The sequence below is a fragment of the Urocampus carinirostris genome, chromosome 4 (genome assembly GCF_059441175.1).
Source record: "Urocampus carinirostris isolate Australia breed hairy pipefish chromosome 4, RoL_Ucar_1.0, whole genome shotgun sequence".
Classification (NCBI taxonomy): Eukaryota; Metazoa; Chordata; class Actinopteri; order Syngnathiformes; family Syngnathidae; genus Urocampus; species Urocampus carinirostris.
Window position 1 is genome coordinate 42,956,790 of NC_142352.1, and position 22,511 is coordinate 42,979,300.

Consider the following 22,511-nt stretch of genomic DNA (forward strand, 5'->3'; position numbering starts at 1 on the left):
AATAATTACCCAGTTTTTTGGGACTGTCTTTTACATTATGACTCAACAACATAACAAACCTTTGAGGTTCATTTTTTATTCCTATTGACTTCATTCTGCGGGTAAACATTTGTACCGAACAACTGTTTTTTAGACGTTTTTAAAAGCAAACAGTCATTTTCGTACTTTTACCATTTTCATCCTGGAATAAAAGAAAATCATGACCACGAGCGTGATAGCACTCAGTTGTGAACAGCAGTGGTTAGTTATCAAAGTTAGCAAACAAAAAAGCTACGCTACTCTTTCCGTATGATCAGCATCAACTACAGGTTGCTAAAGATCCATTTAATCTTTAAGGAATGATGACAAGCAAATGCCGTTTGGCCCATTACCTCAGCAACCACCTAACATAACATAACATAACATAACAACTTTTGTGTTGCAATCTGGCACTATTCTCCCCAGTATGGTTGCCCTGGTGCTGTTGTCTAAAAATATAGGGCTCACATTTTAGCAGATGCAGCCCTCATTCGCGCTTTCTTTTCCCAGTAGTAAACATGTGCTCCTTTTTGTAATTGGCATCTTGAATGGTCACATGATCTGAAAACACGCAATGTAAACAACTGGGAGGTGTGCCCAGGGCTTAAAATGTAAGTAATTAATATGAATTGGTTAATCTTTGTGGCTGTTTGAACCTGCGGCTTAAAATCCAATGTGGCTTGTGGAAAGACAAATTTAAGTTCTTGTAGATGCAGCCTGGAATTTTGAATTTTTGTACTCGCTGACACCATCTTCTGGCTTATGTAGTCACTGCAGCTTCTGTCAAGCTGCATGCGTGGCACATGCAGGTACTCGCATTTCTTAGACGTGCTTGAATAAATTGTTCTATTTTTCATCTTCTTGGGGGTTTGGGTTTGACTTTCGGACTGTCTTTGTCTTACTTTCACCATTCTCATGCTACACTTAAAGAAAACTGCAAGGAAAAGTATGAAATCATTCTCTCTTGACCCAAGTTGAGGTATTTTTTACCCAAGTTTTTTTGAGTGTAAGATTAGGTGTGCACCCCAAACCGGCCAGTTACTGATATTGGAAAATAACAGTCCATTGATCTTAAAACCTGCTGCTCCACTCTATAAAACTTGCTCCTAAAATCACTGATGTAATCAAAATAAATTGACCGCGCACATAAATCAAACTTAATGCGCCTTGCCGTGATTGTGCTTAACAAGGGTGGTAAAAAGAATACTCAGAAATTCAAATCTCTTCCTCTTCGAATTTGCTGCAAGGCGCCATATCGTCATCCTCATTAATTTCACAGGAAATATCACAGGGACCTTTGGTGCAGGCTCAACAGATGGACGTGTGTTTTTCTTTTTTCTTTTTTCCTTTTCTTCAGATTTTTACCCCATCGTTCACGAATTCAGCAACTGATTTGGATGTGGAGGACTAGACTAACTGAGAGAAGAGATTTAAAAACATTAAAAAAGAAGCCCTCATGAGCAAATGAATGCTTTCAGTGCATGTATAAATCATATTTTATTTTTGCAGCACCATGGTATGGGAAATTACCATAATCAATTTAGTCACTCTACTAATGATGGGAAATATTCATACCACTCCATCTATGACTAAAATATGCGTCCATCCATATTCCGTCATCTGGTTTGGAATCAGCACTAAGATAATGTCATGATTACCGATGTGAGTCACCTGTGTCCGCTCCTTTGGCGCCAACTGCCTCTGACTCTGATTGGCTCCCTGTCCCTATTCAAACCCACTTCTATCTGTCCCCTTCTGTCGGTCCGTCTGCGAACCTCAGTGTATACTAGGCAAGCCTTTTTCGACCCTGACTCCCACTTGTTTTTTGCTCCCGTCTGTCCCCCGACTTCGACCCGTTTTTGATCTTGACCTCGTCTACTCTCCTGTCCCGGCTTTTGACCTATTTTTGTCCCCGACCACGTTTACTCTCTTTTCCCGGCTTACGACCTGTTTCTGACCATGACCACATTTTTGCTTTAGGGCTTGAACTGGGCACATATGTCTCTAATTATCACACACCTGTACCTATTTATCCCGAATCCTTTAAAAGGACATTTTTGATCAGCAAACAGGGGGATTTTGAGTTCTTCTGTTATCCTCATTCTCATGGTCAATTTCATTCCACTACCATGCCATTTTTTTCTTCTGTTTTTCTGTTTTTTTTTGTTACTTTGCCAAATGCAGTTTTATTTAAAAGTTTTGGCCGTTGTTTTTTAGTTGGACTTTGTCAGGTGTTTTTGGACATGTAATTTGATCTGTGCCTCTTTGTTCAGTTTTCACTTGTTTTGAGTAACCTTTGCTTCCAGTTCATGCCTCCCCCACAGGGGTCCTACACCTCAAAAACCTCGAGAAAAGACTAAATAAAATCATATAAATAAAAATAATAAATCTTGTTTCAAGATAAGTGAACAATGTACAATTGAAAAGGAATGGGAGAAAACCAAAGTCAAGTAGTTGCTTGTTGTCCTTCAAAGCAGTGCTCTAATTTTGACCATTTAGTATAGTTTATTAAGCAAAAATAAAACTTTCTAACATATGTTCTGTTTTAGTTCACAAGAAGAGGACATTAAATACCTAACATTATTTAAACACACCAAGTGTTTACATCCTAAGTTTCTAACAAACTCTCGGATGTCTTGTGTTCAAGGTTTACTTGTTTGAAATGGGGATGCCAAACCTCTTGGGAATATATGAAATAAATAAATGTTCTAAGCTAAGTAAATTATTCCCTCAACACAACAATGCAGTGATTGTATAGTTGATTTTGAAGTCAATGTCCCTGAGCACCTCACTAGTGCACAATTTGCCAATTAGCAGGCAGTTCAACAAATTCAACAAAATGAGTGCTACATTAAAGGAGGTATAAGATACAGACAAAAAGAAGTGTTTTTACCTACAACATGGTGTGACAAACATGTAAACTTTTGTGTTGCAATCTGGCACTATTCTCCGTAGTATGGTTGGTACTATGATCAGGACCGGCCCAAGCCTTAATGGGGACCTTAGCAAAATTAGATTTTGGGCCCCCTATTACTTGAAAATTTTTATATCCACTAGAACTAAGGGCCGAATGTGACATGTTATACTTCTTTTTAAATAGATTAGTTTCATCAAATTGGTCTTGAACCGACTATAATTTGAGCAAAATAGTATATTAGGTCCCTGTTTTGAGCACTTTACTTGTTATTTTGTTTTAATGGATAATTGGGATTCTTTTGGGGCATTTTTAATATTTCTGAAATCGGATTCTGTCAGAGACCAGAAATGGAGACGGGACCCACTTGCATTCGTTTGACTTAGCTTTATTTAGAAGCAGGTAAGGGCTTGCACCCACGATCCGGTGATCTTCGGTCACGGGTAGCAGATCGCTTGGAACGCGGAAGTGGCGCTTTCGTGGCGAGCGAAGGCAGTGTCGAGAGCAGGGAAAAAACAGGTCGATGGCCGGGACAGTCGAACAGAGGAACAGAAACGTAAACGGGTTCAGAAAAGAGGTCGGCGCCGGGAATCAAACAGGAAACAGGACAGGATTGAGTTGAACCCGAAAGAGTTGCCAAAAGCCCAGGTAGGAATCATTGCCCATTTATCGTATCAAAAGAATTTTCCTGCACCCTATCAAACAAAAAATGACATTAAATGTAAATTTTGTAAATCGAGTCTCTTAACGCTCACACATCGATGTCTTATCTCATCCTCTCATACTTGACTTTAATATCATATGCCAGGGCTCTAGAGAACCCACATTTTTCGCTATGGCAGGGGAAAAAAAGGTTCCTCATCTGTAAAAATCCCATTCATCCATCAATCCATCCATTACCTGCACTGCTTATCCTCAGTAGGATCGCGGGGGTGCTGGAGCCCATTCCAGCCATCCTAAGGCAGTGGGCAGGGGATGATCTCATGACCTCAGAACTGTGCTACTCACACGCTAACCCCTGCGCTGCCTGTAAAAATCCCATATTTTTATAAATAGAATATGTTAGGGGAAACAGGAACATATTAGCACAACTGCATAAATGAATTCTTAAATTTACAGTATGTTATTGGCCGATTATATTCCACTGCTTTGTGTAGTGCATCCGAAATAGAGTGCTAATAAGAACAAGGAATAATACAAACCATGGACAAACCACACCATTTTATTCATCTTTTTGAGGTTTTTGGGTACCCATAGCAGCAAGATGGCGAACAATCAAGTAAGCTCCCTCTAGGTGATCCTCATGTAAGATCAAAACAAATTTCTCCATCTACAAGAATTTCAAAAAGAACATTTATATTAAATTTAATACATTATTGCTTATTATTTAAATCAAGATTGCTTTTTTTGATTAAGTTGTTTTTTACTTCTTGGAGGCGCTGAAAATAAAAGCTTTCCATTACAGAAGTATAATCACTTTTTCATCTAAAACAAGGTAAATAATACTTAAAACGATCAAAATGTATCATCAAATATAAAAATAATGTAAATAATAAGTAACAAATTAAACTTCAAATTAACCAAAGTAGTAAAATTTGGCAGTCAAAATAATTTGTTCTAGTCTTTTCCATTTATTTTTCTCATAATTTTAAAATAAGAAAAAAATAGTACTTATTTAAAGTATTTAATTATTTTAATTGTCTATATTTTTTATTATATCAAAAATTACCCACAATGTTTTTTTTAGTAAAACAATATATTTAGAATGAGTTTTAAAATAAATAACATTAATTCCTATTAATTCAGCACGTGAGGTAATCCCCGTTCCAGGATGACCAGGCTGCAACGGATGTCGCAATAACAAATAATACACAGATATTGTCAACATGTATTATAGGTCGTTCATAAGCTATAGAATAGAAGTGTGTTTTAAGCCTATATTCAAACAGTTCCACTGAGGTTGAAGATCGAATCTCGGCGGGGAGAGCATTCCACAAAAAAGGGGCCCGAATGGAGAACACTCTCGAACCTGCAGTTCTCACGTCGCCCATGCAACCAGGGAAAGGTTTAAGGTTTTGTGCATCAAGCAAGTTTGGTTGGTTGGTTGGTTGGTTGGTTGGTTGGTTGGTTGGTTGGTTGGTTGGTTGGTTGGTTGGTTGGTTGGTTGGTTGGTTGGTTGGTTGGTTGGTTGGTTGGCTGGTGTGAACCCTTAACCACTAGGATCTCAGTGGCATCGTTTTCTGTGGTGTGTCTAGGGCAAGTACAGCCTGGTGGCGCCCATCCCTCTCCAGGTCAAAATGTATTGACAATCCTATTATTTGCTGTTGCGCCCGGAAGTGTTCCACAATTATATTTCTCGTCAGCAGATTTCTCCAGCAGTGTGTTTTGGTCTCTCAATCGCTGCTCTAATAATGCTCCCTGCATGTTTCCAAATCCCGTGGAGTGTGTAGGCTTCACGTGTGGTGGACTGTTGGCATGGCAACAGTATTGGCATTGCGATGCATCGAATTTTTCACCCTGAGCCCCCATAGTTCCACACCGACCAAAGCATGACGCTGGCCCATCCCCCAAGCCAGAACACTTGTTTTCTTTTTTTAAACAAATGCAAGCACCTAAATCAGAATTCACATCTGCATCCTTTAATATGTTTACTGCTTCCATTTCCCTACTGTTTGACTATCTATCTGAAAGTGCACGTGCCATTATTATTTTTTCAGAAAGTGCTTTATCCAGCCGGACTTGATCGCCTCTCGGTTTGGTGTCCACGCCAAAGACACAAAAAATGACCAGATTATAATATAAAGAAACCTAATGGAATTCCCATTCATCGTGTCGATGACTTGAGGATGCAAAACAAAAATCAATTATTTAGTGACATCTTGCGACCAAGCAGGGGATGTACAGCAAATGGCTCCAACCCCCAAAATAAAAAATATATATATTTTTCAAGCACGTTTTGTACGTGCATTTTGTAAATTTGATACATGTCCTCAAACAGAACAAAGAGACATTAAAAATAAACTACAGTATACAATTGTCATATTACATATTAGTGTTGTAATAAAAACACATTAACAGGGTGGAAATATTAATTAACAGTAAAGGCTACTAAATTAACAAATATATTGAAATAATTCTGTATGTTGGTCTGTCGTTTGTGCATTTGTTTTGTGCACAACTGCAAGAATTATATTTGACCTTGAATTGATCTGTATCTATAAACGATAAAGGTGGGTGCATCTTTTGAGACGCTTTACACATTAGACTACCGTTTTTCGCCTGTCAATTTTTATTTGTATAGCCCTTAATCACAAAGAGTCTCAAAGGGCTGCACAGGTTATTGCACAGACTATTATTTCAGACTATTATTACACCATCTTAAACCAACATGAGGGCAGGGAAAAACTCAAAAACCTCAACATGAGGAAAATGAAGAAACCTTGAGAGGGGACTGCACATGTGGTAATCCCCCTTTCAGGATGACCAGGCTGCAATTGATGTTGCAAGTACAAATAGTACAGAGATAGAGTAGAGTAGAAGTGTGTTTTAGGCTTAGATTTAAACATTTCCACTGAGGTTGCAGATCGGATCTCAGGGGGAGGAGCATTCCACAGCACCGGTGCCCGGATGGAGAACGCTGTCGAACCTGCAGAACACCTCTGTCAAAAACACCTACCCCCCCTCTTTTTTATTTTATTTTTTTTAGATCTACCGCTTTTTCAAAATAATCTATCGCTTTTTCAAATTAAAAACAAACAAACAAAAAAAATACTCAGAGTGGTATTTTAGTCTACCACTGATTATTTTGAAGTGTGGCTCGCATTACATTTCCGTTTTGGTAAAAAATTGAAATTCCGGTTTTGAACAAGGTTTTTTTTCTTCATATTTTAGATACGGATTTTGCTTCAAGCGTTAAAATAGTGTTCAATAAAATATACCACTTTTTCATGTCAAAAGGTTGGCTGGTATGCAATTGGTATAAGGGCAATTTGTCGTGATTACCTAAGTGGAGCCACCTGGGGTAATCACCTGGTGCGCTTCCTGATTGGATGGTGTTCCCCACTTAAGCTGTCAGCGTCCAGAGATGGACATTCGAGTGTACTCCTCGTATCTCTGAGTGTGACTCCAATATACAAGGTACCCACGATTTCCCTTGCCTGATTCATGCCTGCTTCTCGTTGCCTGACCTATTTCTGTTACAAGTTTTACGATCTACTCTCCCGCCCCGGCCACCGACTTACTCGCTACGTTGCACCTTACGCTTTTCATCACGGAGCTGCCGTTCGCCCGAAGAGGCTTTCGACCAGCAAGAGCCGACGTCCCAAGCCTGTTCCAACGATCCTTGTCAATAAAAACTCTAAAACTGACGCAATTGGATCCGAGTGTCCGTTCTGGTTCCTGACAGAACACTCGAACCATAACATGGATCCAGCGGAAGTTTCCCCTACCTCCGGAGAATGCGGAAATGCCGAGCAGCAATCCGCGTTTTAGCGCCTACTGCACTCGGAAGGCGCGGTACAACAAATAGCCCATGACGTGTCCACCTTGGTTCGGCAAGTACAGCGACACCAGCAATTGTTTGAGCAGCAAAGCAACACTTCCCTAGCAGCCCAGCCACAAAATCCGGCTCCGCCCCTTCCCGATCAGTCCGGCACCGGCATTGTTGAACCACGAGTGGGTTCGCCGGAGAAATTCGGTGGAGATCCCGCCCAGATCCGCCCAGATCCGCCCCTTCCTCATAAATTGCCGACTAATAATTGACCTACAGCCACGCAGCTTTGTGAATGAAAAGACGAAGGTGGCTTATGTAATAAATCATTTGACTGGAAGAGCCCGCCTTTGGGGAACGGCCGCATATGAATGGGGGGCGACAGCATGCACCTCCTTTAGCCTACTGGGCCAGGAAATGATCAAGGTATTTGACTCTGGTTCCTCATCGGTCGACGCTGCCCGTTCGATCATGAACATCCGCCAGGGGAGACGTTCCATTGGCGACTATGCTATCGACTTTTGTACGCTAGCAGCCCAGAGTCACTGGAACGAAGAGGCGCTGGTCGACGCCTACCTCCACAGTTTGTCCGGTTATCTCAAGGATGAATTAGTATCCCACGCGCCTCCGGCAACACTTGACGAAGCTATCGACTTGACCGCCCGGGTCGACCCTAGGGTTCAGGCGAGACGCCGAGAGAGGAAAGGTCCCAGCCAATTCGTCACCAGGCAAGTTCAAGAAGATAGTAAGGTACCGAACCCCGCAACCAGGCCCACCACTTCTTATGAGATGATGGAGGTGGATCGTACCTCCCTCTCCGTCGAAGAGCGCCAGCGAAGGCGCTCTGAACGTCTATGTTTTTACTGTGGCGGCCAGGGTCATAGGGTGGTCAATTGCCCGTTAAAAGCCAACGCTCGTCGGACATAGGGGACGTCCGATTGAGCTCGGCTTTAGTTTCGTTCCCCAAGACTGATAGACCGGTCCTCCGGGCCAATCTCATTCTTTCCGGTTCATCTCAGTCCTTACATGCCCTGATCGATTCTGGCGCTGAAGCAAATATCCTTGATCTGTCCCTCGCACGCAAAATGGGTATACCTGTTAAACCCCTTCCTAATCCGGTATCAGCTCGGGCTTTAGATGGTCACCTGTTAGGCACCGTGTCTCAAATAACTGAACCCATAGAATTACAGTTGTCTGGAAATCACCGAGAGAAGATCCGATTCCATTTACTTCACTCCCCGAGCCAACCCCTCGTTCTGGGTCATCCATGGTTGGTCCAACACAACCCCCATTTCGACTGGCGCACTGGGTCGATACTAGAATGGGGCATGGACTGTCACCAAACCTGTCTGCGAGCCGCTCCTTACCCGGATCACCCTGCTTCCACAAGGGCTCCACCCAATCTGTCCAAGGTCCCAGTCTGTTACCACCACCTACGGGAAGTCTTCAGTAAAGCTAAGGCCTCTTCCCTGCCCCCTCATAGACCTTAGGACTGCGCGATTGACCTTCTGCCAGGGTCCGTTCCTCCTCGGGGCCGCCTCTACTCCCTGTCTATTCCCGAGAGGGAGGCCATGGAGGAGTAAATTTCCGATGCCTTGGCGGCTGGTATTATTCGGCCCTCCTCTTCCCCAGCGGGGGCGGGGTTCTTCTTTGTGGGAAAGAAGGACGGGTCACTCCGACCCTGTATAGATTATCGAGGGCTTAACGACATCACTGTTAAAAATCGCTATCCCTTGCCACTGCTTGCCTCTGCATTTGAACTTCTACAGGGGGCCACGATCTTCACTAAGCTAGACCTGCGCAACGCCTACCATTTAGTCTGTATCCAGGAGGGAGATGAGTGGAAGACGGCATTCAACACACCCACCGGCCACTACGAGTACCTGGTAATGCCATTCGGGTTAACCAACGCCCCAGCCGTTTTCCAATCTTTGATTAATGACATTTTACGAGATGTGCTTAATCGCTTTGTATTTGTGTACCTGGACGATATTTTGATTTTTTTCGAAGTCCCTCGAAGAGCACCAAAAGCATGTCCAGCTTGTTATCCGTCGTCTCCTGTTGAACTCCCTATTTGTTAAAGCGGAGAAGTGTGAGTTTCATGCCAAGACGGTTTCGTTCCTGGGCTACATCGTGGCGGAGGGGAGCCTTCAGATAGATCCTGCCAAGGTATGAGCTGTCACCTCTTGGTCTGTCCCGGAGTCTCGCAAGAAACTCCAACAATTCCTTGGATTTGCCAACTTTTACCGGAGGTTCATCAGGAACTACAGTTCGGTGGCAGCTCCCCTCACGTTCCTCACCAGCCCAAAGGAGCCATTCCGGTGGTCCCCCGCGGCCGATGCAGCTTTTAACTGTTTAAAGAACCATTTCTCTACGGCCCCCATACTCCAGGCACCTGACCCCGCACGCCAACTTGCAGTGGAGGTGGACGCCTCAGATGTGGGAGTGGGTGCCGTCTTGTCCCAGCGGTCAAACAAGGACCAGAAGATGCACCCGTGCGCCTTCTTTTCCCGGCGGTTGTCCCCGGCCGAACGCAACTACGACGTGGGGGATCGTGAGTTGTTGGCCGTCAAGCTAGCCCTGGAAAAGAATGGCGGCATTGGTTGGAGGGGGTAACAGTGCCGTTCATGGTTTGGACAGACCACAAAAATTTGGAATATATTAGATCGGCCAAGCGGCTAAACCCCCGCCAATCACGTTGGTCCCTGTTCTTCACCCCTTTCAACTTTACTCTGTCCTACAGACCCGGATCTCGTAATGTGAAGCCCGACGCCCTCTCCCGGCAATTCCAGAAACCCAATGAGTTACCTCAGGGTCCTGCGACGGTTCTTCCGGCTTCCCGTATGGTGGCGGCGGTTTCCTGGGATATTGAATCCCGAGTCAGAGAGGCGCGACCTGATCAAGCGGGCCCCAGCTCCTGTCCCGAGGGTCGACTATTCGTCCCTTACGGTCTGAGGTCCTCCAATGGGGGCACGATTCTCGCCTGTCTTGCCGTCCGGGGTCGGCTCGGACACACAGTTTTGTGTCCCGACGCTTCTGGTGGCCTTCCATGGCCAATGATGTACTGGAATATGTCTCAGCCTGTGAAGTGTGTGCCCAGAACAAAGCCTCTCACCAACGTCCGGCCGGTCTGTTACATCCTCTACCGGTTCCCCGCCGGCCGTGGTCCCACATCGCCTTGGACTTTGTGACGGGATTGCCAGTATCTGAGGGGATGACGACCGTACTTACTATCGTGGACCGGTTCAGTAAGATGGTCCATTTCGTGGCACTACCCAAGCTCCCCTCCGCCAAGGAAACCGCGTTGGTAGTTCAGCAACACATATTCCGCCTCCATGGCATCCCTCAGGACATTGTCTCTGACCGGGGTCCCCAATTCTCGTCCGTTTTTTAGAAGGAGTTCTGTCGTCTGCTGGGTGCCTCAGTTAGCCTCTCATCGGGGTTCCACCCTCAATCCAACGGTCAGTCAGAGCGAGTTAACCAGGATCTGGAAACAGCACTTCGCTGTATGGTCTCTCGTGTACCGTTGTCTTGGGCTCGGCAATTGGCATGGGTGGAGTATGCCCACAATTCTCTGGTTAGCTCCTCCATGGGTATGTCCCCTTTCCAGTGCGTATATGGCTACCAACCTCCTATGTTCCCTAGCCAGGAAGTGGAAGTCTCCTGTCCGTCAGCTACGGCAAACGCACTCCGCTGTCGGCGAACCTGGGCTCGTGCCCTGGCCACACTCCTTCGGGCAGGCAAGGCTCATTCAGTCGGGGCTAATAGACGGAGGAGTCCTGCTCCGAATTACCATGTGGGCCAGAGTGTTTGGCTTTCATCCGCTGATCTACCACTGAGGGTTGAGTCGAGGAAACTGGCTCCTCGATATCTAGGCCCGTTTCCTATTGAAAGGATTATCAACTCCTCAGCAGTCCGTCTCCGCCTACCAAGGTCTATGAGAGTGCACCCCACGTTTCATGTCTCCCGAATCAAGCCCGTCAGCCAGAGCCCGTTGGCACCCATACCACCTGCTCCGCGCCTTCTGGACGGGGAACCTATCTACACGGTGCGCCGCCTGCTCCGCTCCCGACGCAGGGGTCGGGGGTTCCAGTACTTGGTCGACTGGGAAGGATACGGTCCGAAGGAGAGGTCATGGGTCCCCACCCGGCAGATCCTGGACCGATCTCTCGTGCCGGAGTTCCATCGACTACATCCAGACCAACCAGCGCCGCGCCGTGGTCGTCCTCGTGGGGCCGGCACTGCTACTCTTCCACCTGCGGACCCACCGCCTGCCGCCCCTCCGGATGCTGACGATGGGGTGTCCGTCCATTCAGAGGAATTCTGAGAGGTACTGTGCTGTTACATATTTCTCCGTTTACCTGTGGAATTTCCTTTTTTTTTTCTTCTGTTCTAACCGACGGATTGTTTATCCGTTCCTGGGGATCGCCGGTGTGGTGTTTGTGGACCTTCTGTGGCTCGTCGGACGACTACTGGACGCACTATTTTGGATTATCGGTGACGTTTTTTTTTTGGGGGGGGGGGGATTACTTGTGACTTGCCTATGACTTTTTGTTCCCTTGGATTACCTGTGTTTCCCTGTGACGTGTCTTGGATTAATTTTTCTGTTCTGTCGTGATTACCTAAGTGGCGCCACCTGGGGTAATCATCTGGTGCGCTTCCTGATTGGATGGTGTTCCCCACTTAGGCTGTTAGCGTCCAGAGATGGACGTTCGAGTGTACTCCTCGTATCTCTGAGTGTGACTCCAATATACAAGGTACCCACGATTTCCCTTGCCTGATTCATGCCTGCTTCTCGTTGCCTGACCTATTTCTGTTACAAGTTTTACGATCTACTCTCCCGCCCCGGCCACCGACTTACTCGCTACGTTGCACCTTACGCTTTTCATCACAGAGCTGCCGTTCCGGCCGAAGAGGCTTTCGACCAGCAAGAGCCGACGTCCCAAGCCTGTTCCAACAATCCTTGTCAATAAAAACTCTAAAACTGATGCAATTGGATCCGAGTGTCCGTTCTGGTTCCTGACACAGTTTGTAAATATTAAGCATGTCCTGAAGCGCAACAGAGGGACCCCAAAGCAAAAATTAATACAAAATAGATATGTCATTATTACATATCAATTATACATTAGAGACAAAAGATTGACAGGGTGGGAATGGGCTTAAACTGTAATCGTTTTTATTGAATATAAAAGCCTCTAAAGAAAAAATATATATATTTGGCTTATTCCTGTCCGTTCGTCTCTACATTGTGGATCTTTTTTTTGTTCATTCGAACAACTCCAAGCATAATATTTGAAATCAAATCATGTGCATTTCGGTTGGGTTGGATCCCTTAACCACTAGTGACTGAGGGGCACCATTTCCTGTGGTGTGTCTTGGGCAAGTACAGCCTGGTGGCGCCCATCCCTCTCCAGGCCAACAAATATTTCTACCCGGCCTCGAACTAGGGACCTTTTGCGTTTTAGGCGACTGTACTAACCACGATGACTCTTAAATGGACAGTGTTTATTATTAGACCACTATATGTGACTGTATTGTGTGGTGCAACCTAAAACAAACGAATAAAAACACGGACACTCAAAGGGACAAAAGAAGCATAATTTTTCCTTCTTTTTTTAGCCCAACCATTCGTGAGTTATTTTTTACTACCTGTAGCAGCAAGATGGCCGACAATTATGTCAGGTCCCTCTAGAAGATGCTCATTGTATGTAAAATAAGTGCAAATTTACGTAACGGAGAGTATTTGTAAAAAAAAAAAGAAAAAAATTAAGTTTCTATACTTCATGTTTGTGTGCTTCAGTTTTTTTTAAATCAATGTAGAATTTGTAATAATTTTAGTTTTTACCAGTAGGATGTGTTAAATAATACATCCTGTTGTCAGGACCAAAACGGAAACAGGACCCACTCGCGTAACGTTTAACACAAGTTTTATTAAAGGAACAAGGTAGGGGTGTTTCCACGATCCGGTGTTCGCTAGGCGCGCGAAGCAGGTCGCTCTGAACGCAGGAGCGGATCTGAACGATGGCGGTGTCAGGGGCGGGAAACTGGTCGGTAGTCGGGACTGGAAGAGCAAGACGTGGTCGGGTCGGAAACCAGTTGTAAGCCAGGACAGGAGAGAGGACGTGGTCAGGATCAAAAACAGATCGTAAATCGGGACAGGCAAGCAGACGTGGTCAAGATCAAAACAGGTCGTAGCGGGAGACAAACAGGAGTGAAAAAACGGGAAAGGTGTAAGTCAGGGTCGAAAAAGGCTTGCCTTGAAAAACAGAAGTCCGCAGACGGACCGACCAAAAGGGGATTGACAGGACAGCGTTTAAATAGTGGGGAAGCCAATCCGTCAACAAGCTGCAGCGGGCGCCACACCGTGACACCTGTCCCATTAAGTAAAAGTATACATGTTTGAAATAGGAAAAGCGTAAAACATTTATTACGCCTGTGTACACAATTTTTTACAAGACTTTGCATTTGTCAAGAAATACAATTGAATGCAAAATGTAGTCATACTTTTAAAGACATTCTGTATTATTTAGTGACTCTTATCTGTTAAAAAAAAAATCGAATCATTGAAAATAAAACAATCCTGAATTGAATAATAACCAAAATATACTTGAACTATCATCCAAACGTGAATTTCTTTGAAAAAAAAAGTAGTGGCTTTAGTTAATTTGAGTCTCTATAGTTTGTATTCTTCCTTTTATTAGGTTGCACTCGTTTTTGGTAGCACTATGCAATACAGCGACATTTTTGAGTCAAATATTACAGTGTCCCTTGAAAATATTTTTCCACCACACAAATATGTTTTAAATGAAATGAAACAAGTTAATATGAATAGTCTGTTGTGCAATACAATTAACATTGAATATGTCAGGCTTTCTTTTATTCTAACAAACATCAGAAAGCTTTTACTCACGTAATAGTGTACATTTGGAATGGAACCTATCCCAAACTCTTTTTTTCACCATTAAAGGTACCAATTCTAAAGTAAAGCAACAAGGGTTTGCTCGTGTGAACATTCCTGAATGCATACATTTTACATTTTAAAATTACAACATTGTTTAAATAGAAAAAGAATAAGCACAGATCCAGCTGACATAGGTCATGTTTACTTTTATTGTAAAGGTAATGTTATCCCAAAATATGAACAGGTTAAAATAAAAAAAGAGAAAAGGTTGTGAGTAAAACAGATTAAAACCATCCACACAACATTTCTGTAAGCTATTAAGCCATTGAGACAAATGTTGATCTTTAAAAAATAATTATCATTGCAAATTTTCTGAACAGTGTTTGAAAAAACAGTAATAGTGTGTTTCACCCAAAACATTGGAATGGCTGGCCTCTTGTGCTTTAAATTACGACAACAGAGTAATACTAACAAAAAGAGCAACAATAGCTATATATTTAGGAAATTATTTTTGAATAGATATATTGTAGTACAACATTTACAGTCATCTTGCAAAAGTGTCTGGTTGATAGTGCAAGAGGTTTGTGGATGTCTCCCGAAGAGCACGTCATGACCAGTGTTGAGATTAACGCCTGGAACACGATTATTTTTCTCGGCTATGAGGACTGTGGCACGTCATTATCATTCATAAAATGTTGTAACTTAAACAATCTTACAACATGGTGTGTTACTCCACTACTTATTAAAACAGTTCACGTATTTCTATCTCATCTAATCAGTGCCTATTTCTCTTTGCTCAAGATGTATTATTTAATCCTTAGTTTGCCCACACCACACCACTGATCTCGTTGTTGATGAGAAGTTGGCATATCTATATTGCCCTACAAAGTAGGACTCGACAGTTAGGGTGGCACTGTCTCAAGCACAGAGTACAACAATTCATCCCTACTGCTATTCTCCCTACCATGTACATTAGCATCTAAGCCGTATTTACAACTAAAATACTGAAAACAAAGGGTCATTTTATATGCGCATGTTTGGTTGTGTGTCACCACTAGCGAATAGTAAGCAGCGTGCGAGGAAGGAGGTGTGCCTTATATCGGAACAAAAACAAGAACGAGAAATCAACGGGACAAACGTGAGCACAGAATTAGGGTAGACGAGTGCTGATTTTTTTTACTATTTTTTGTAAAAAACATTTTTGCATGGAAATCTTCAAGTGGTTTGAAGCCAAGAGACAACATGGACATGGAGTGTCTCGGCTAAGTGTTCACTTGCAACCATATAAGTTCACACAAGACAAGAAATATGAAGGGTTCACCGCTTCCACTGGTTAGTGTACACCATTTATTCTATTTATTTTATTGTGTGGCTATTTTTCAGCAGTATTAGGTGCTAGGCTTCAATACAAGTTTAAATGGTAATTTGAAACTAGTTACTTTCAGAGTAGCACGCTACCTTTGGGTATCAGTAAGCTGTGGGGTAAAACAATTATTTTTTAAAATCAAGTAACTAGTAAAAGTAACTACTTATTATTTTGAGTACCGTGCCCAACACTGGTCATGACACTTCCTTAAACTTCTTTTTAATGAATTGGCGATGAAATGAAAACCAAACCGATTTGGTTGTGCTGCTGAATTGTGATGCCGTGGGGAACGTGGAGTGGACAGCAGAGGGCAGTATCACAACTTAAAACATCAACCCCCACTCCCTCCCCAGTCATAATAATAAAAAATGAGCAAAATGTAACTTTTATTACAGCAGGAATATTTGATGTAATAATAAAGAGCCGTTCGAGCTCTAAATTGAATGCACTAGACTGTTGTGTTGCAACAAATAACCTGGTCTTGTTCTGAAAGCCCCAAATACAGCTCCTCCCAATGCATCATTCCTAGCAGGGGTGCACGTTACAAGCCCGAATCTCCTTCCTGTCCTTGCAGCTGGACAACTGTGTCGTCTTGAACCTTTGTTTGACCGTCATGAGTCGCTCTTGAATACCTCCGCCGCACTCTTTGGTACATTCCGTCCAGTTTGACCAGGGGCGCATTTTACACCCTATGTAATTGATGACAAGGGATGTAAATTTAGAGCTGCTTGTTGAACATACATTTGATCTGAATGAAGGATGTGAATAACCTTGATTTAACATGAACATACAGACAGAAAAAAAAAAACAGAAAAAAATATCGCCAAAGACAAATAAAACACACGCACAAAACTAGTTGATAATGATCAGGGTTTTAAGGGTCACTTTAAAATGTAATCCAAAACAGTTAATAGTTACCTGTTGAAAAATGCAATCAGTAACCAAATCCGAATACCATAATATTGCAGCAGTGTAATTTGATTACTTTAGATTACTTTAAGATCATTCCATTACCAAATATGCTAATAAAGAGAACATAAGCATGATATGAATAGAATTACTACTTTTTGTTTAAGATAAATGAACATGGTACCCTTGAAAACGAGTTGGAGAAAATCAAAGCTTGTGCCTACAATTTTTTTTTACATTTTAACCATGTCGTGTAGTTCATTAAGAACAAATAAACTTTTTATTTCACAGGTCCGACAAGATATGCTCTGTTTTAGTTTAGATTAAAAATACATTATGAAAACAAATATTATTAGAGTTCACTTTTTAAATTTCCAACAAACCCCCGGGATGTCTTGTGTTCAAGTTTTATTTGTCTGAGGTGGAGGTGCCAAACCTCTTGACAATATTCGCATTTACTAAGCTAAGTAGAATATTCTTTAAACATAACATAACATCTACAGTGCGCGGAGGAAAGCCACACAAGCACAGGGAGAACATGCAAACGCCGCACAGAGGAAGTGGAAGCTGTATTTGAACCTGTAACCTCAAAACTGTGCCGCAGATGCGCTTACCATTCAGCTACCATGCAGCGAGAATCAATCATATTTTCTTCATGACACTAGCGTGCTGTAGCCTCACGCAGATTCAACAAAATAAGTTCTTCATTGACGAAGAAAATAAAATACAGATAAAAAAGAAAAATGCTTGCACTTGCTACACAGTCAGACAAACATGCAATTTGTACAATCTGATGGACGTAAATACGATGTGCGCTCATGTCATGAGTGTCAGGAAATGAAATTATGATAGACACAATTTGAATATCGGCGACTTATGTATATGTAAATATACTTAAAAAAAAATTGTAATCCTGCAGAATAATCGTTTTTCTTTACTAAATGTACCTGTATATACTTCCGGCGCCGTCACGAATGGCAGCCACTCCAGCAGCTCCCGTGCTATTTTCGCTACTTTTGTGATTTATTTATTTGTTTAGTTATTTTTGCTTACTTTATCAGTGCCTTGCAACACTTGGATTACTTTCTATCCTATGGATATGGGTTTCAACTCGCAAAATTACGTATATTCAAGAAACCTACTCCTCGAACTGAAGAACTCTCGAGCCGGCACGGTCCCTTTTTTACCTAACGAGGTAAGGCGACCCTACCGGGGTTGCAGAGCCGGTGCTAAAGTAAAGGCTAAGCGGCTAGCGGCGAAGTGGCGATATAAGCCCACGGTACCGTCCATAATCATGGGGAATGTCAACTCCCTACCGAATAAGATCGACGAACTGGCTGTGCTTGTGAAAGACATCAAAGCATACAGGGAGTGCAGCTTGCTTTGCTTTACGGAAACGTGGCTTACGCCTAGCATCACGGACGCTAACATCGCGCTAAACGGCTTCTGCGCTGTTCGGGCTGACAGAGGGACAAAAGTCAGTGGGAAGCGCAAAGGAGGGGGACTGGCTATCTACGTGAACACGAGGTGGTGTAACCCCGGGCATATAAAAACCAAGATTTCTATCTGCTGCCGTGATGTCGAACTTTTGGCTGTAAGTCTCCGTCCCTATTACATGCCCAGAGAGTTCGGACACGCCATTGCTGTCATTGTTTACATCCCACAGCGCGCTGATGCGGAAGTAGCGTGTGACGTCATCCACTCCACGGTGGCAAAACTTCAGACACAACACCCGGAGGCTGCAATGTTAATCTCAGGGGACTTCAACCACGTGACTCTTGATAAGACACTGCCCTCTTTCGTCCAGTATGTGAACTGCAAGACCAGGGGAAATAGGACTATTGACCTTCTGTATGCGAATATAAAAAATGCATACAGCGCTAAACCACTGCCTGCCCTTGGAAAAGGAGACCACAACCTCATTCTGCTTAAACCACAGTACAAACCAAGAGTGAGGAGGCTACCAACAACCACACGCTCATTTAGAAAATGGTCCACCGAGGCAGAGCAGGCTCTGAGAGACTGCTTTGGATGTACGGACTGGGATGTCCTGCTAGGGTCCAGCAGTGGGGACATTGAGGAGATGGCAAACTGCACTACTGACTACATTAAGTTCTGCATGGACAATGTTGTTCCTATAAAGACTGTACGCTGCTATGCCAACAACAAGCCCTGGATCACGAGAGACATCAAGTGCCTTCTGAACCAAAAGAAGAGGGCCTTTAAAAATGGTGATCATCAGGAGCTAAAACGAGTACAGAAGGAGCTCAAAGTCCAGCTCCAGAAAGGGAAGGAGCAGTACAGGAGGAAGTTGGAGAAAAAGCTGCTGAACAACAACATGAAGGAGGTGTGGGAAGGGATGAAAACAATTACTGGCTGCAGCACCAAGCAGAGTGTGGCTGTGGATATAGATGTGGGGCGAGTCAACCAGTTGAACAACTTTTTCAACAGGTTTGACCACTCCGCCTCATCCTCACCCCTGAGTTGTGCAGCTGTCCTTCCCCCTCCCCCTCTGGACACTAGCATGGAAGACATCCCCCCACTAAAAATAACTTCAGCCCAGGTGTGTGGGGAGCTGAGAAGGCTACGAACCAGCAAGGCAGCTGGTCCGGATGGAATATCCCCCCGACTGCTGAAAGCCTGTGCGTCTGAGCTGGGAGACCCTCTACAGCGCATCTTCAACCTGAGCCTTGAACAGGGGAGGGTCCCTCAGCTGTGGAAAACATCCTGCATCATCCCAGTCCCAAAGAAATCAAGACCAGAGGAACTCAACGACTTCAGGCCAGTCGCCCTGACATCACATGTGATGAAGACCATGGAGCGGCTGCTGCTGCACCACCTGAGGCTACAGGTCCGTCACGCCATCGACCCACTGCAATTTGCTTACCAGGAGAAGGTGGGAGTGGAGGATGCTATATTATACATGTTACACCGATCCCTCTCTCACCTGGATAGGGCGAAGGGGGCTGTGAGGATTACATTTTTGGACTTCTCTAGTGCCTTCAATACCATACAGCCTCTGCTACTGAGTAGGAAATTGACAGAGATGGGAGTTAGCTCACACCTTGTAGAATGGATTACTGACTACCTGACAGGCAGACCGCAGTATGTGAAACAGGGGGGCTGTACATCGGACACCGTGGTTAGCAGCACAGGATCTCCGCAGGGGACCGTTCTCTCTCCGTTCCTATTCATTCTATATACATCGGACTTTAAGTACAACTCTGAGTCCTGCCATGTGCAAAAGTTTGCAGATGACACAGCGATCGTGGGATGTATCAGATACGGGCAGGAGGAGGAGTACAGGAAATTGATTCAGGACTTTGTCCGATGGAGCGACGCAAACCACCTGCACCTAAACACCACCAAGACCAGAGAGATGGTGGTGGACTTCAGGAGAACCAGAACTCATCCGGTTCCTGTAACCATCAAGGGAGAATGTGTAGAATTTGTCCAGACCTACAAATACCTGGGTGTGCAGCTGGACAACAAACTGGACTGGACTGCCAACACAGAAGCTCTATGTAGGAAAGGGCAAAGCCGACTTTACTTCCTCAGAAGGCTGGCCTCCTTCAACATCTGCAAAAAGCTCCTGAAAATATTCTATGAGACAGTAGTGGCAAGCGCCCTCTTCTATGCGGCAGCGTGTTGGGGAGGCAGCGTCAAGAAGAAGGATGCCTCTCGTCTCAATAAACTGGCTAGGAAAGCGAGCTCTGTTGTGGGCAAAGAGCTGGACAGCCTAACAACAGTAGCTGAGAGACAGGCACTGAAAAAGCTGAGGTCAATCATGGACAATCCATCGCATCCGCTTCACAGCATTATCTCCGGACAGAAGAGCAGTTTCAGTGACAGACTGCTGTCACTGTCTTGTACTACGGACAGACTGAAGAGATCTTTTCTTCCTCATGCCATGAGGCTCTTTAACTCCACCCGGCAGAGTAAAGGCCCACATTAAACCACACCACCTACATTGGATATTACTGAATCTTACTGCATTATGTGTTCTGTGTAGCACTATTTGGTTACTCTATATAACATGCTAAAGTGGGCATTTGCACGTCACACTGGGTATTAGTATATTGTATTCTTTTGGCTTTATTATTGTACTGTTCTCAGCTCAGGGATGCTGCTGGAAATGTGAATTTCCCTTAGGGGATGAATAAAGTATCTATCTATCTATCTATCTATCTATCTATCTGTAATTTGATAACATATTTTTTTTCTGTAACCATAGTGGAATATATTTAATTACGTAACACCGTTACATGTATTCCATTACTCCCCAACCCTGATTATGATCAACTGTTTTAGTTGCAGTACTGTAACTGAATGAGACATAAAATCCACATTATCCCCTGAGGTAGGCATGCCTTTTATTTTGCAGAAGCATCCCCCTTATATATATATATATTTTTTAATGCAAAAAACTAGTACTATTTCCTCACATTTTGCATGTTTAAGAATTTGGGATTACCTTCAAATTCTCTTGCAGGATGAATGGCATGGATTATATTACAACCAGTCAATGTGAGAGACCAACCTGGATGCTCAGAGGTGATTTCAGTCCTGTCTTGTTTGCTCCTCCTCTTTTCCCGCAACTCTTTGCGTCGTCTCTTCTCGTCGCTGCTGGCCTGCCCTCCCCTGGTGCACTTCCTTATCTTACATTTCTTCCTCTGAATGCTTTCAGGACAGTGGTCCCCTCCAAACTGCGGCTCCAAGGTCACCATGCGGGTCCGAATGGTGTGGCCTTTCCCACAGGACTTGTTACACTCGGACCACTCGCTCCAATGAGACATGGCGCAGTCGATGGCTGGCAAGGGAACAACACAACTATGTGATCAAAAGTGAATACAGCAGAACAAGTTTGGATTCTTTCAAACTTGTGCCTTTTTATTTGAGTACAGCACAAAACATAACAACAAATGATCAGTAAAAAAAAAAAAAACGAAACATTTGCACACAATCAGATGCACAATACAAAATAAATACAATGATACATTCATACAATTAATACATAAAAAGCTGTTTTTCAATCACCATTCATCAACAAAACGCCCCGCCATTGACAGCCACAAGCCATCAAGTACCGGTACCTTGAACAATTGAAATAGGCAGAGAGAATGGCCATTGGTAATGTCTAAACCGGTCTGATACTACATTGACCAACTACAGCCACTAGTTGGCAGTGATACCTCTCTGTCTGAGATCAACGTAACTTGAGCCAAAATCAAACTATCTATCTGTCTCTCTCTCTCTCTCTCTGTCTGTCTGTCTGTCTGTCTGTCTGTCTGTCTGTCTGTCTGTCTGTCTGTCTGTCTGTCTGTCTGTCTGTCTGTCTGTCTGTCTGTCTGTCTGTCTGTCTGTCTGTCTGTCTGTCTGTCTGTCTGTCTGTCTGTCTGTCTGTCTGTCTATCTATCTATCTATCTATCTATCTATCTATCTATCTATCTATCTATCTATCTATCTATCTATCTATCTATCTATCTATCTATCTATCTATCTATCTATCTATCTATCTATCTATCTATCTATCTATCTATCTATCTATCTATCTATCTATCTATCTATCTATCTATCATGCAAGAGCAAGAGTGCCAGTGTGTACATGATCTCCTTTATGGAAAAAAAAAACAATTGTTAAAGTATATACTAAGAGACTGTCAGGACCAGTGAATGAGCTGCAAAAATATTCAATTCAGACAAGTTTGGTCCTTACAGGCACTTTTATTCACAAAAGAAAAATAAAAGACAACATCTCCATATTAGTCTACCAGTGCAAGTGGAGTTGACCTCATTGCTGCTTAGAACTAGGTAAACTAAAGACATTATGATTAATCATCCTTTCAGTAGCTTATTATTGTTCCCAGACAAAATCTGTTCTAAAACTAATACCCTATAAAACGTAGTGACTTTA

The 22,511-nt window shown here is 43.5% G+C and overlaps 1 protein-coding gene across 4 annotated transcripts in view; it reads right to left on the minus strand.

Annotated features, from left to right (window-relative positions):
* Positions 1-13,331: 13,331 nt before the first annotated feature.
* Positions 13,332-22,511, minus strand: part of LOC148367636 (spondin-1-like) — a 104,958-nt gene continuing 95,778 nt past the window's right edge. For all 4 annotated transcript variants that reach the window (XM_088334630.1, XM_088334631.1, XM_088334633.1 and 1 more), the window contains exons 15-16: positions 21,138-21,407; positions 13,332-16,377 (exon numbers count right to left, since the gene is read on the minus strand). In XM_088334630.1, coding sequence (XP_088190756.1) covers positions 16,214-16,377; positions 21,138-21,407 — 434 coding nt within the window. In that variant the 3' untranslated portion in view covers positions 13,332-16,213. The remainder of the gene's footprint in view (positions 16,378-21,137; positions 21,408-22,511) is intronic.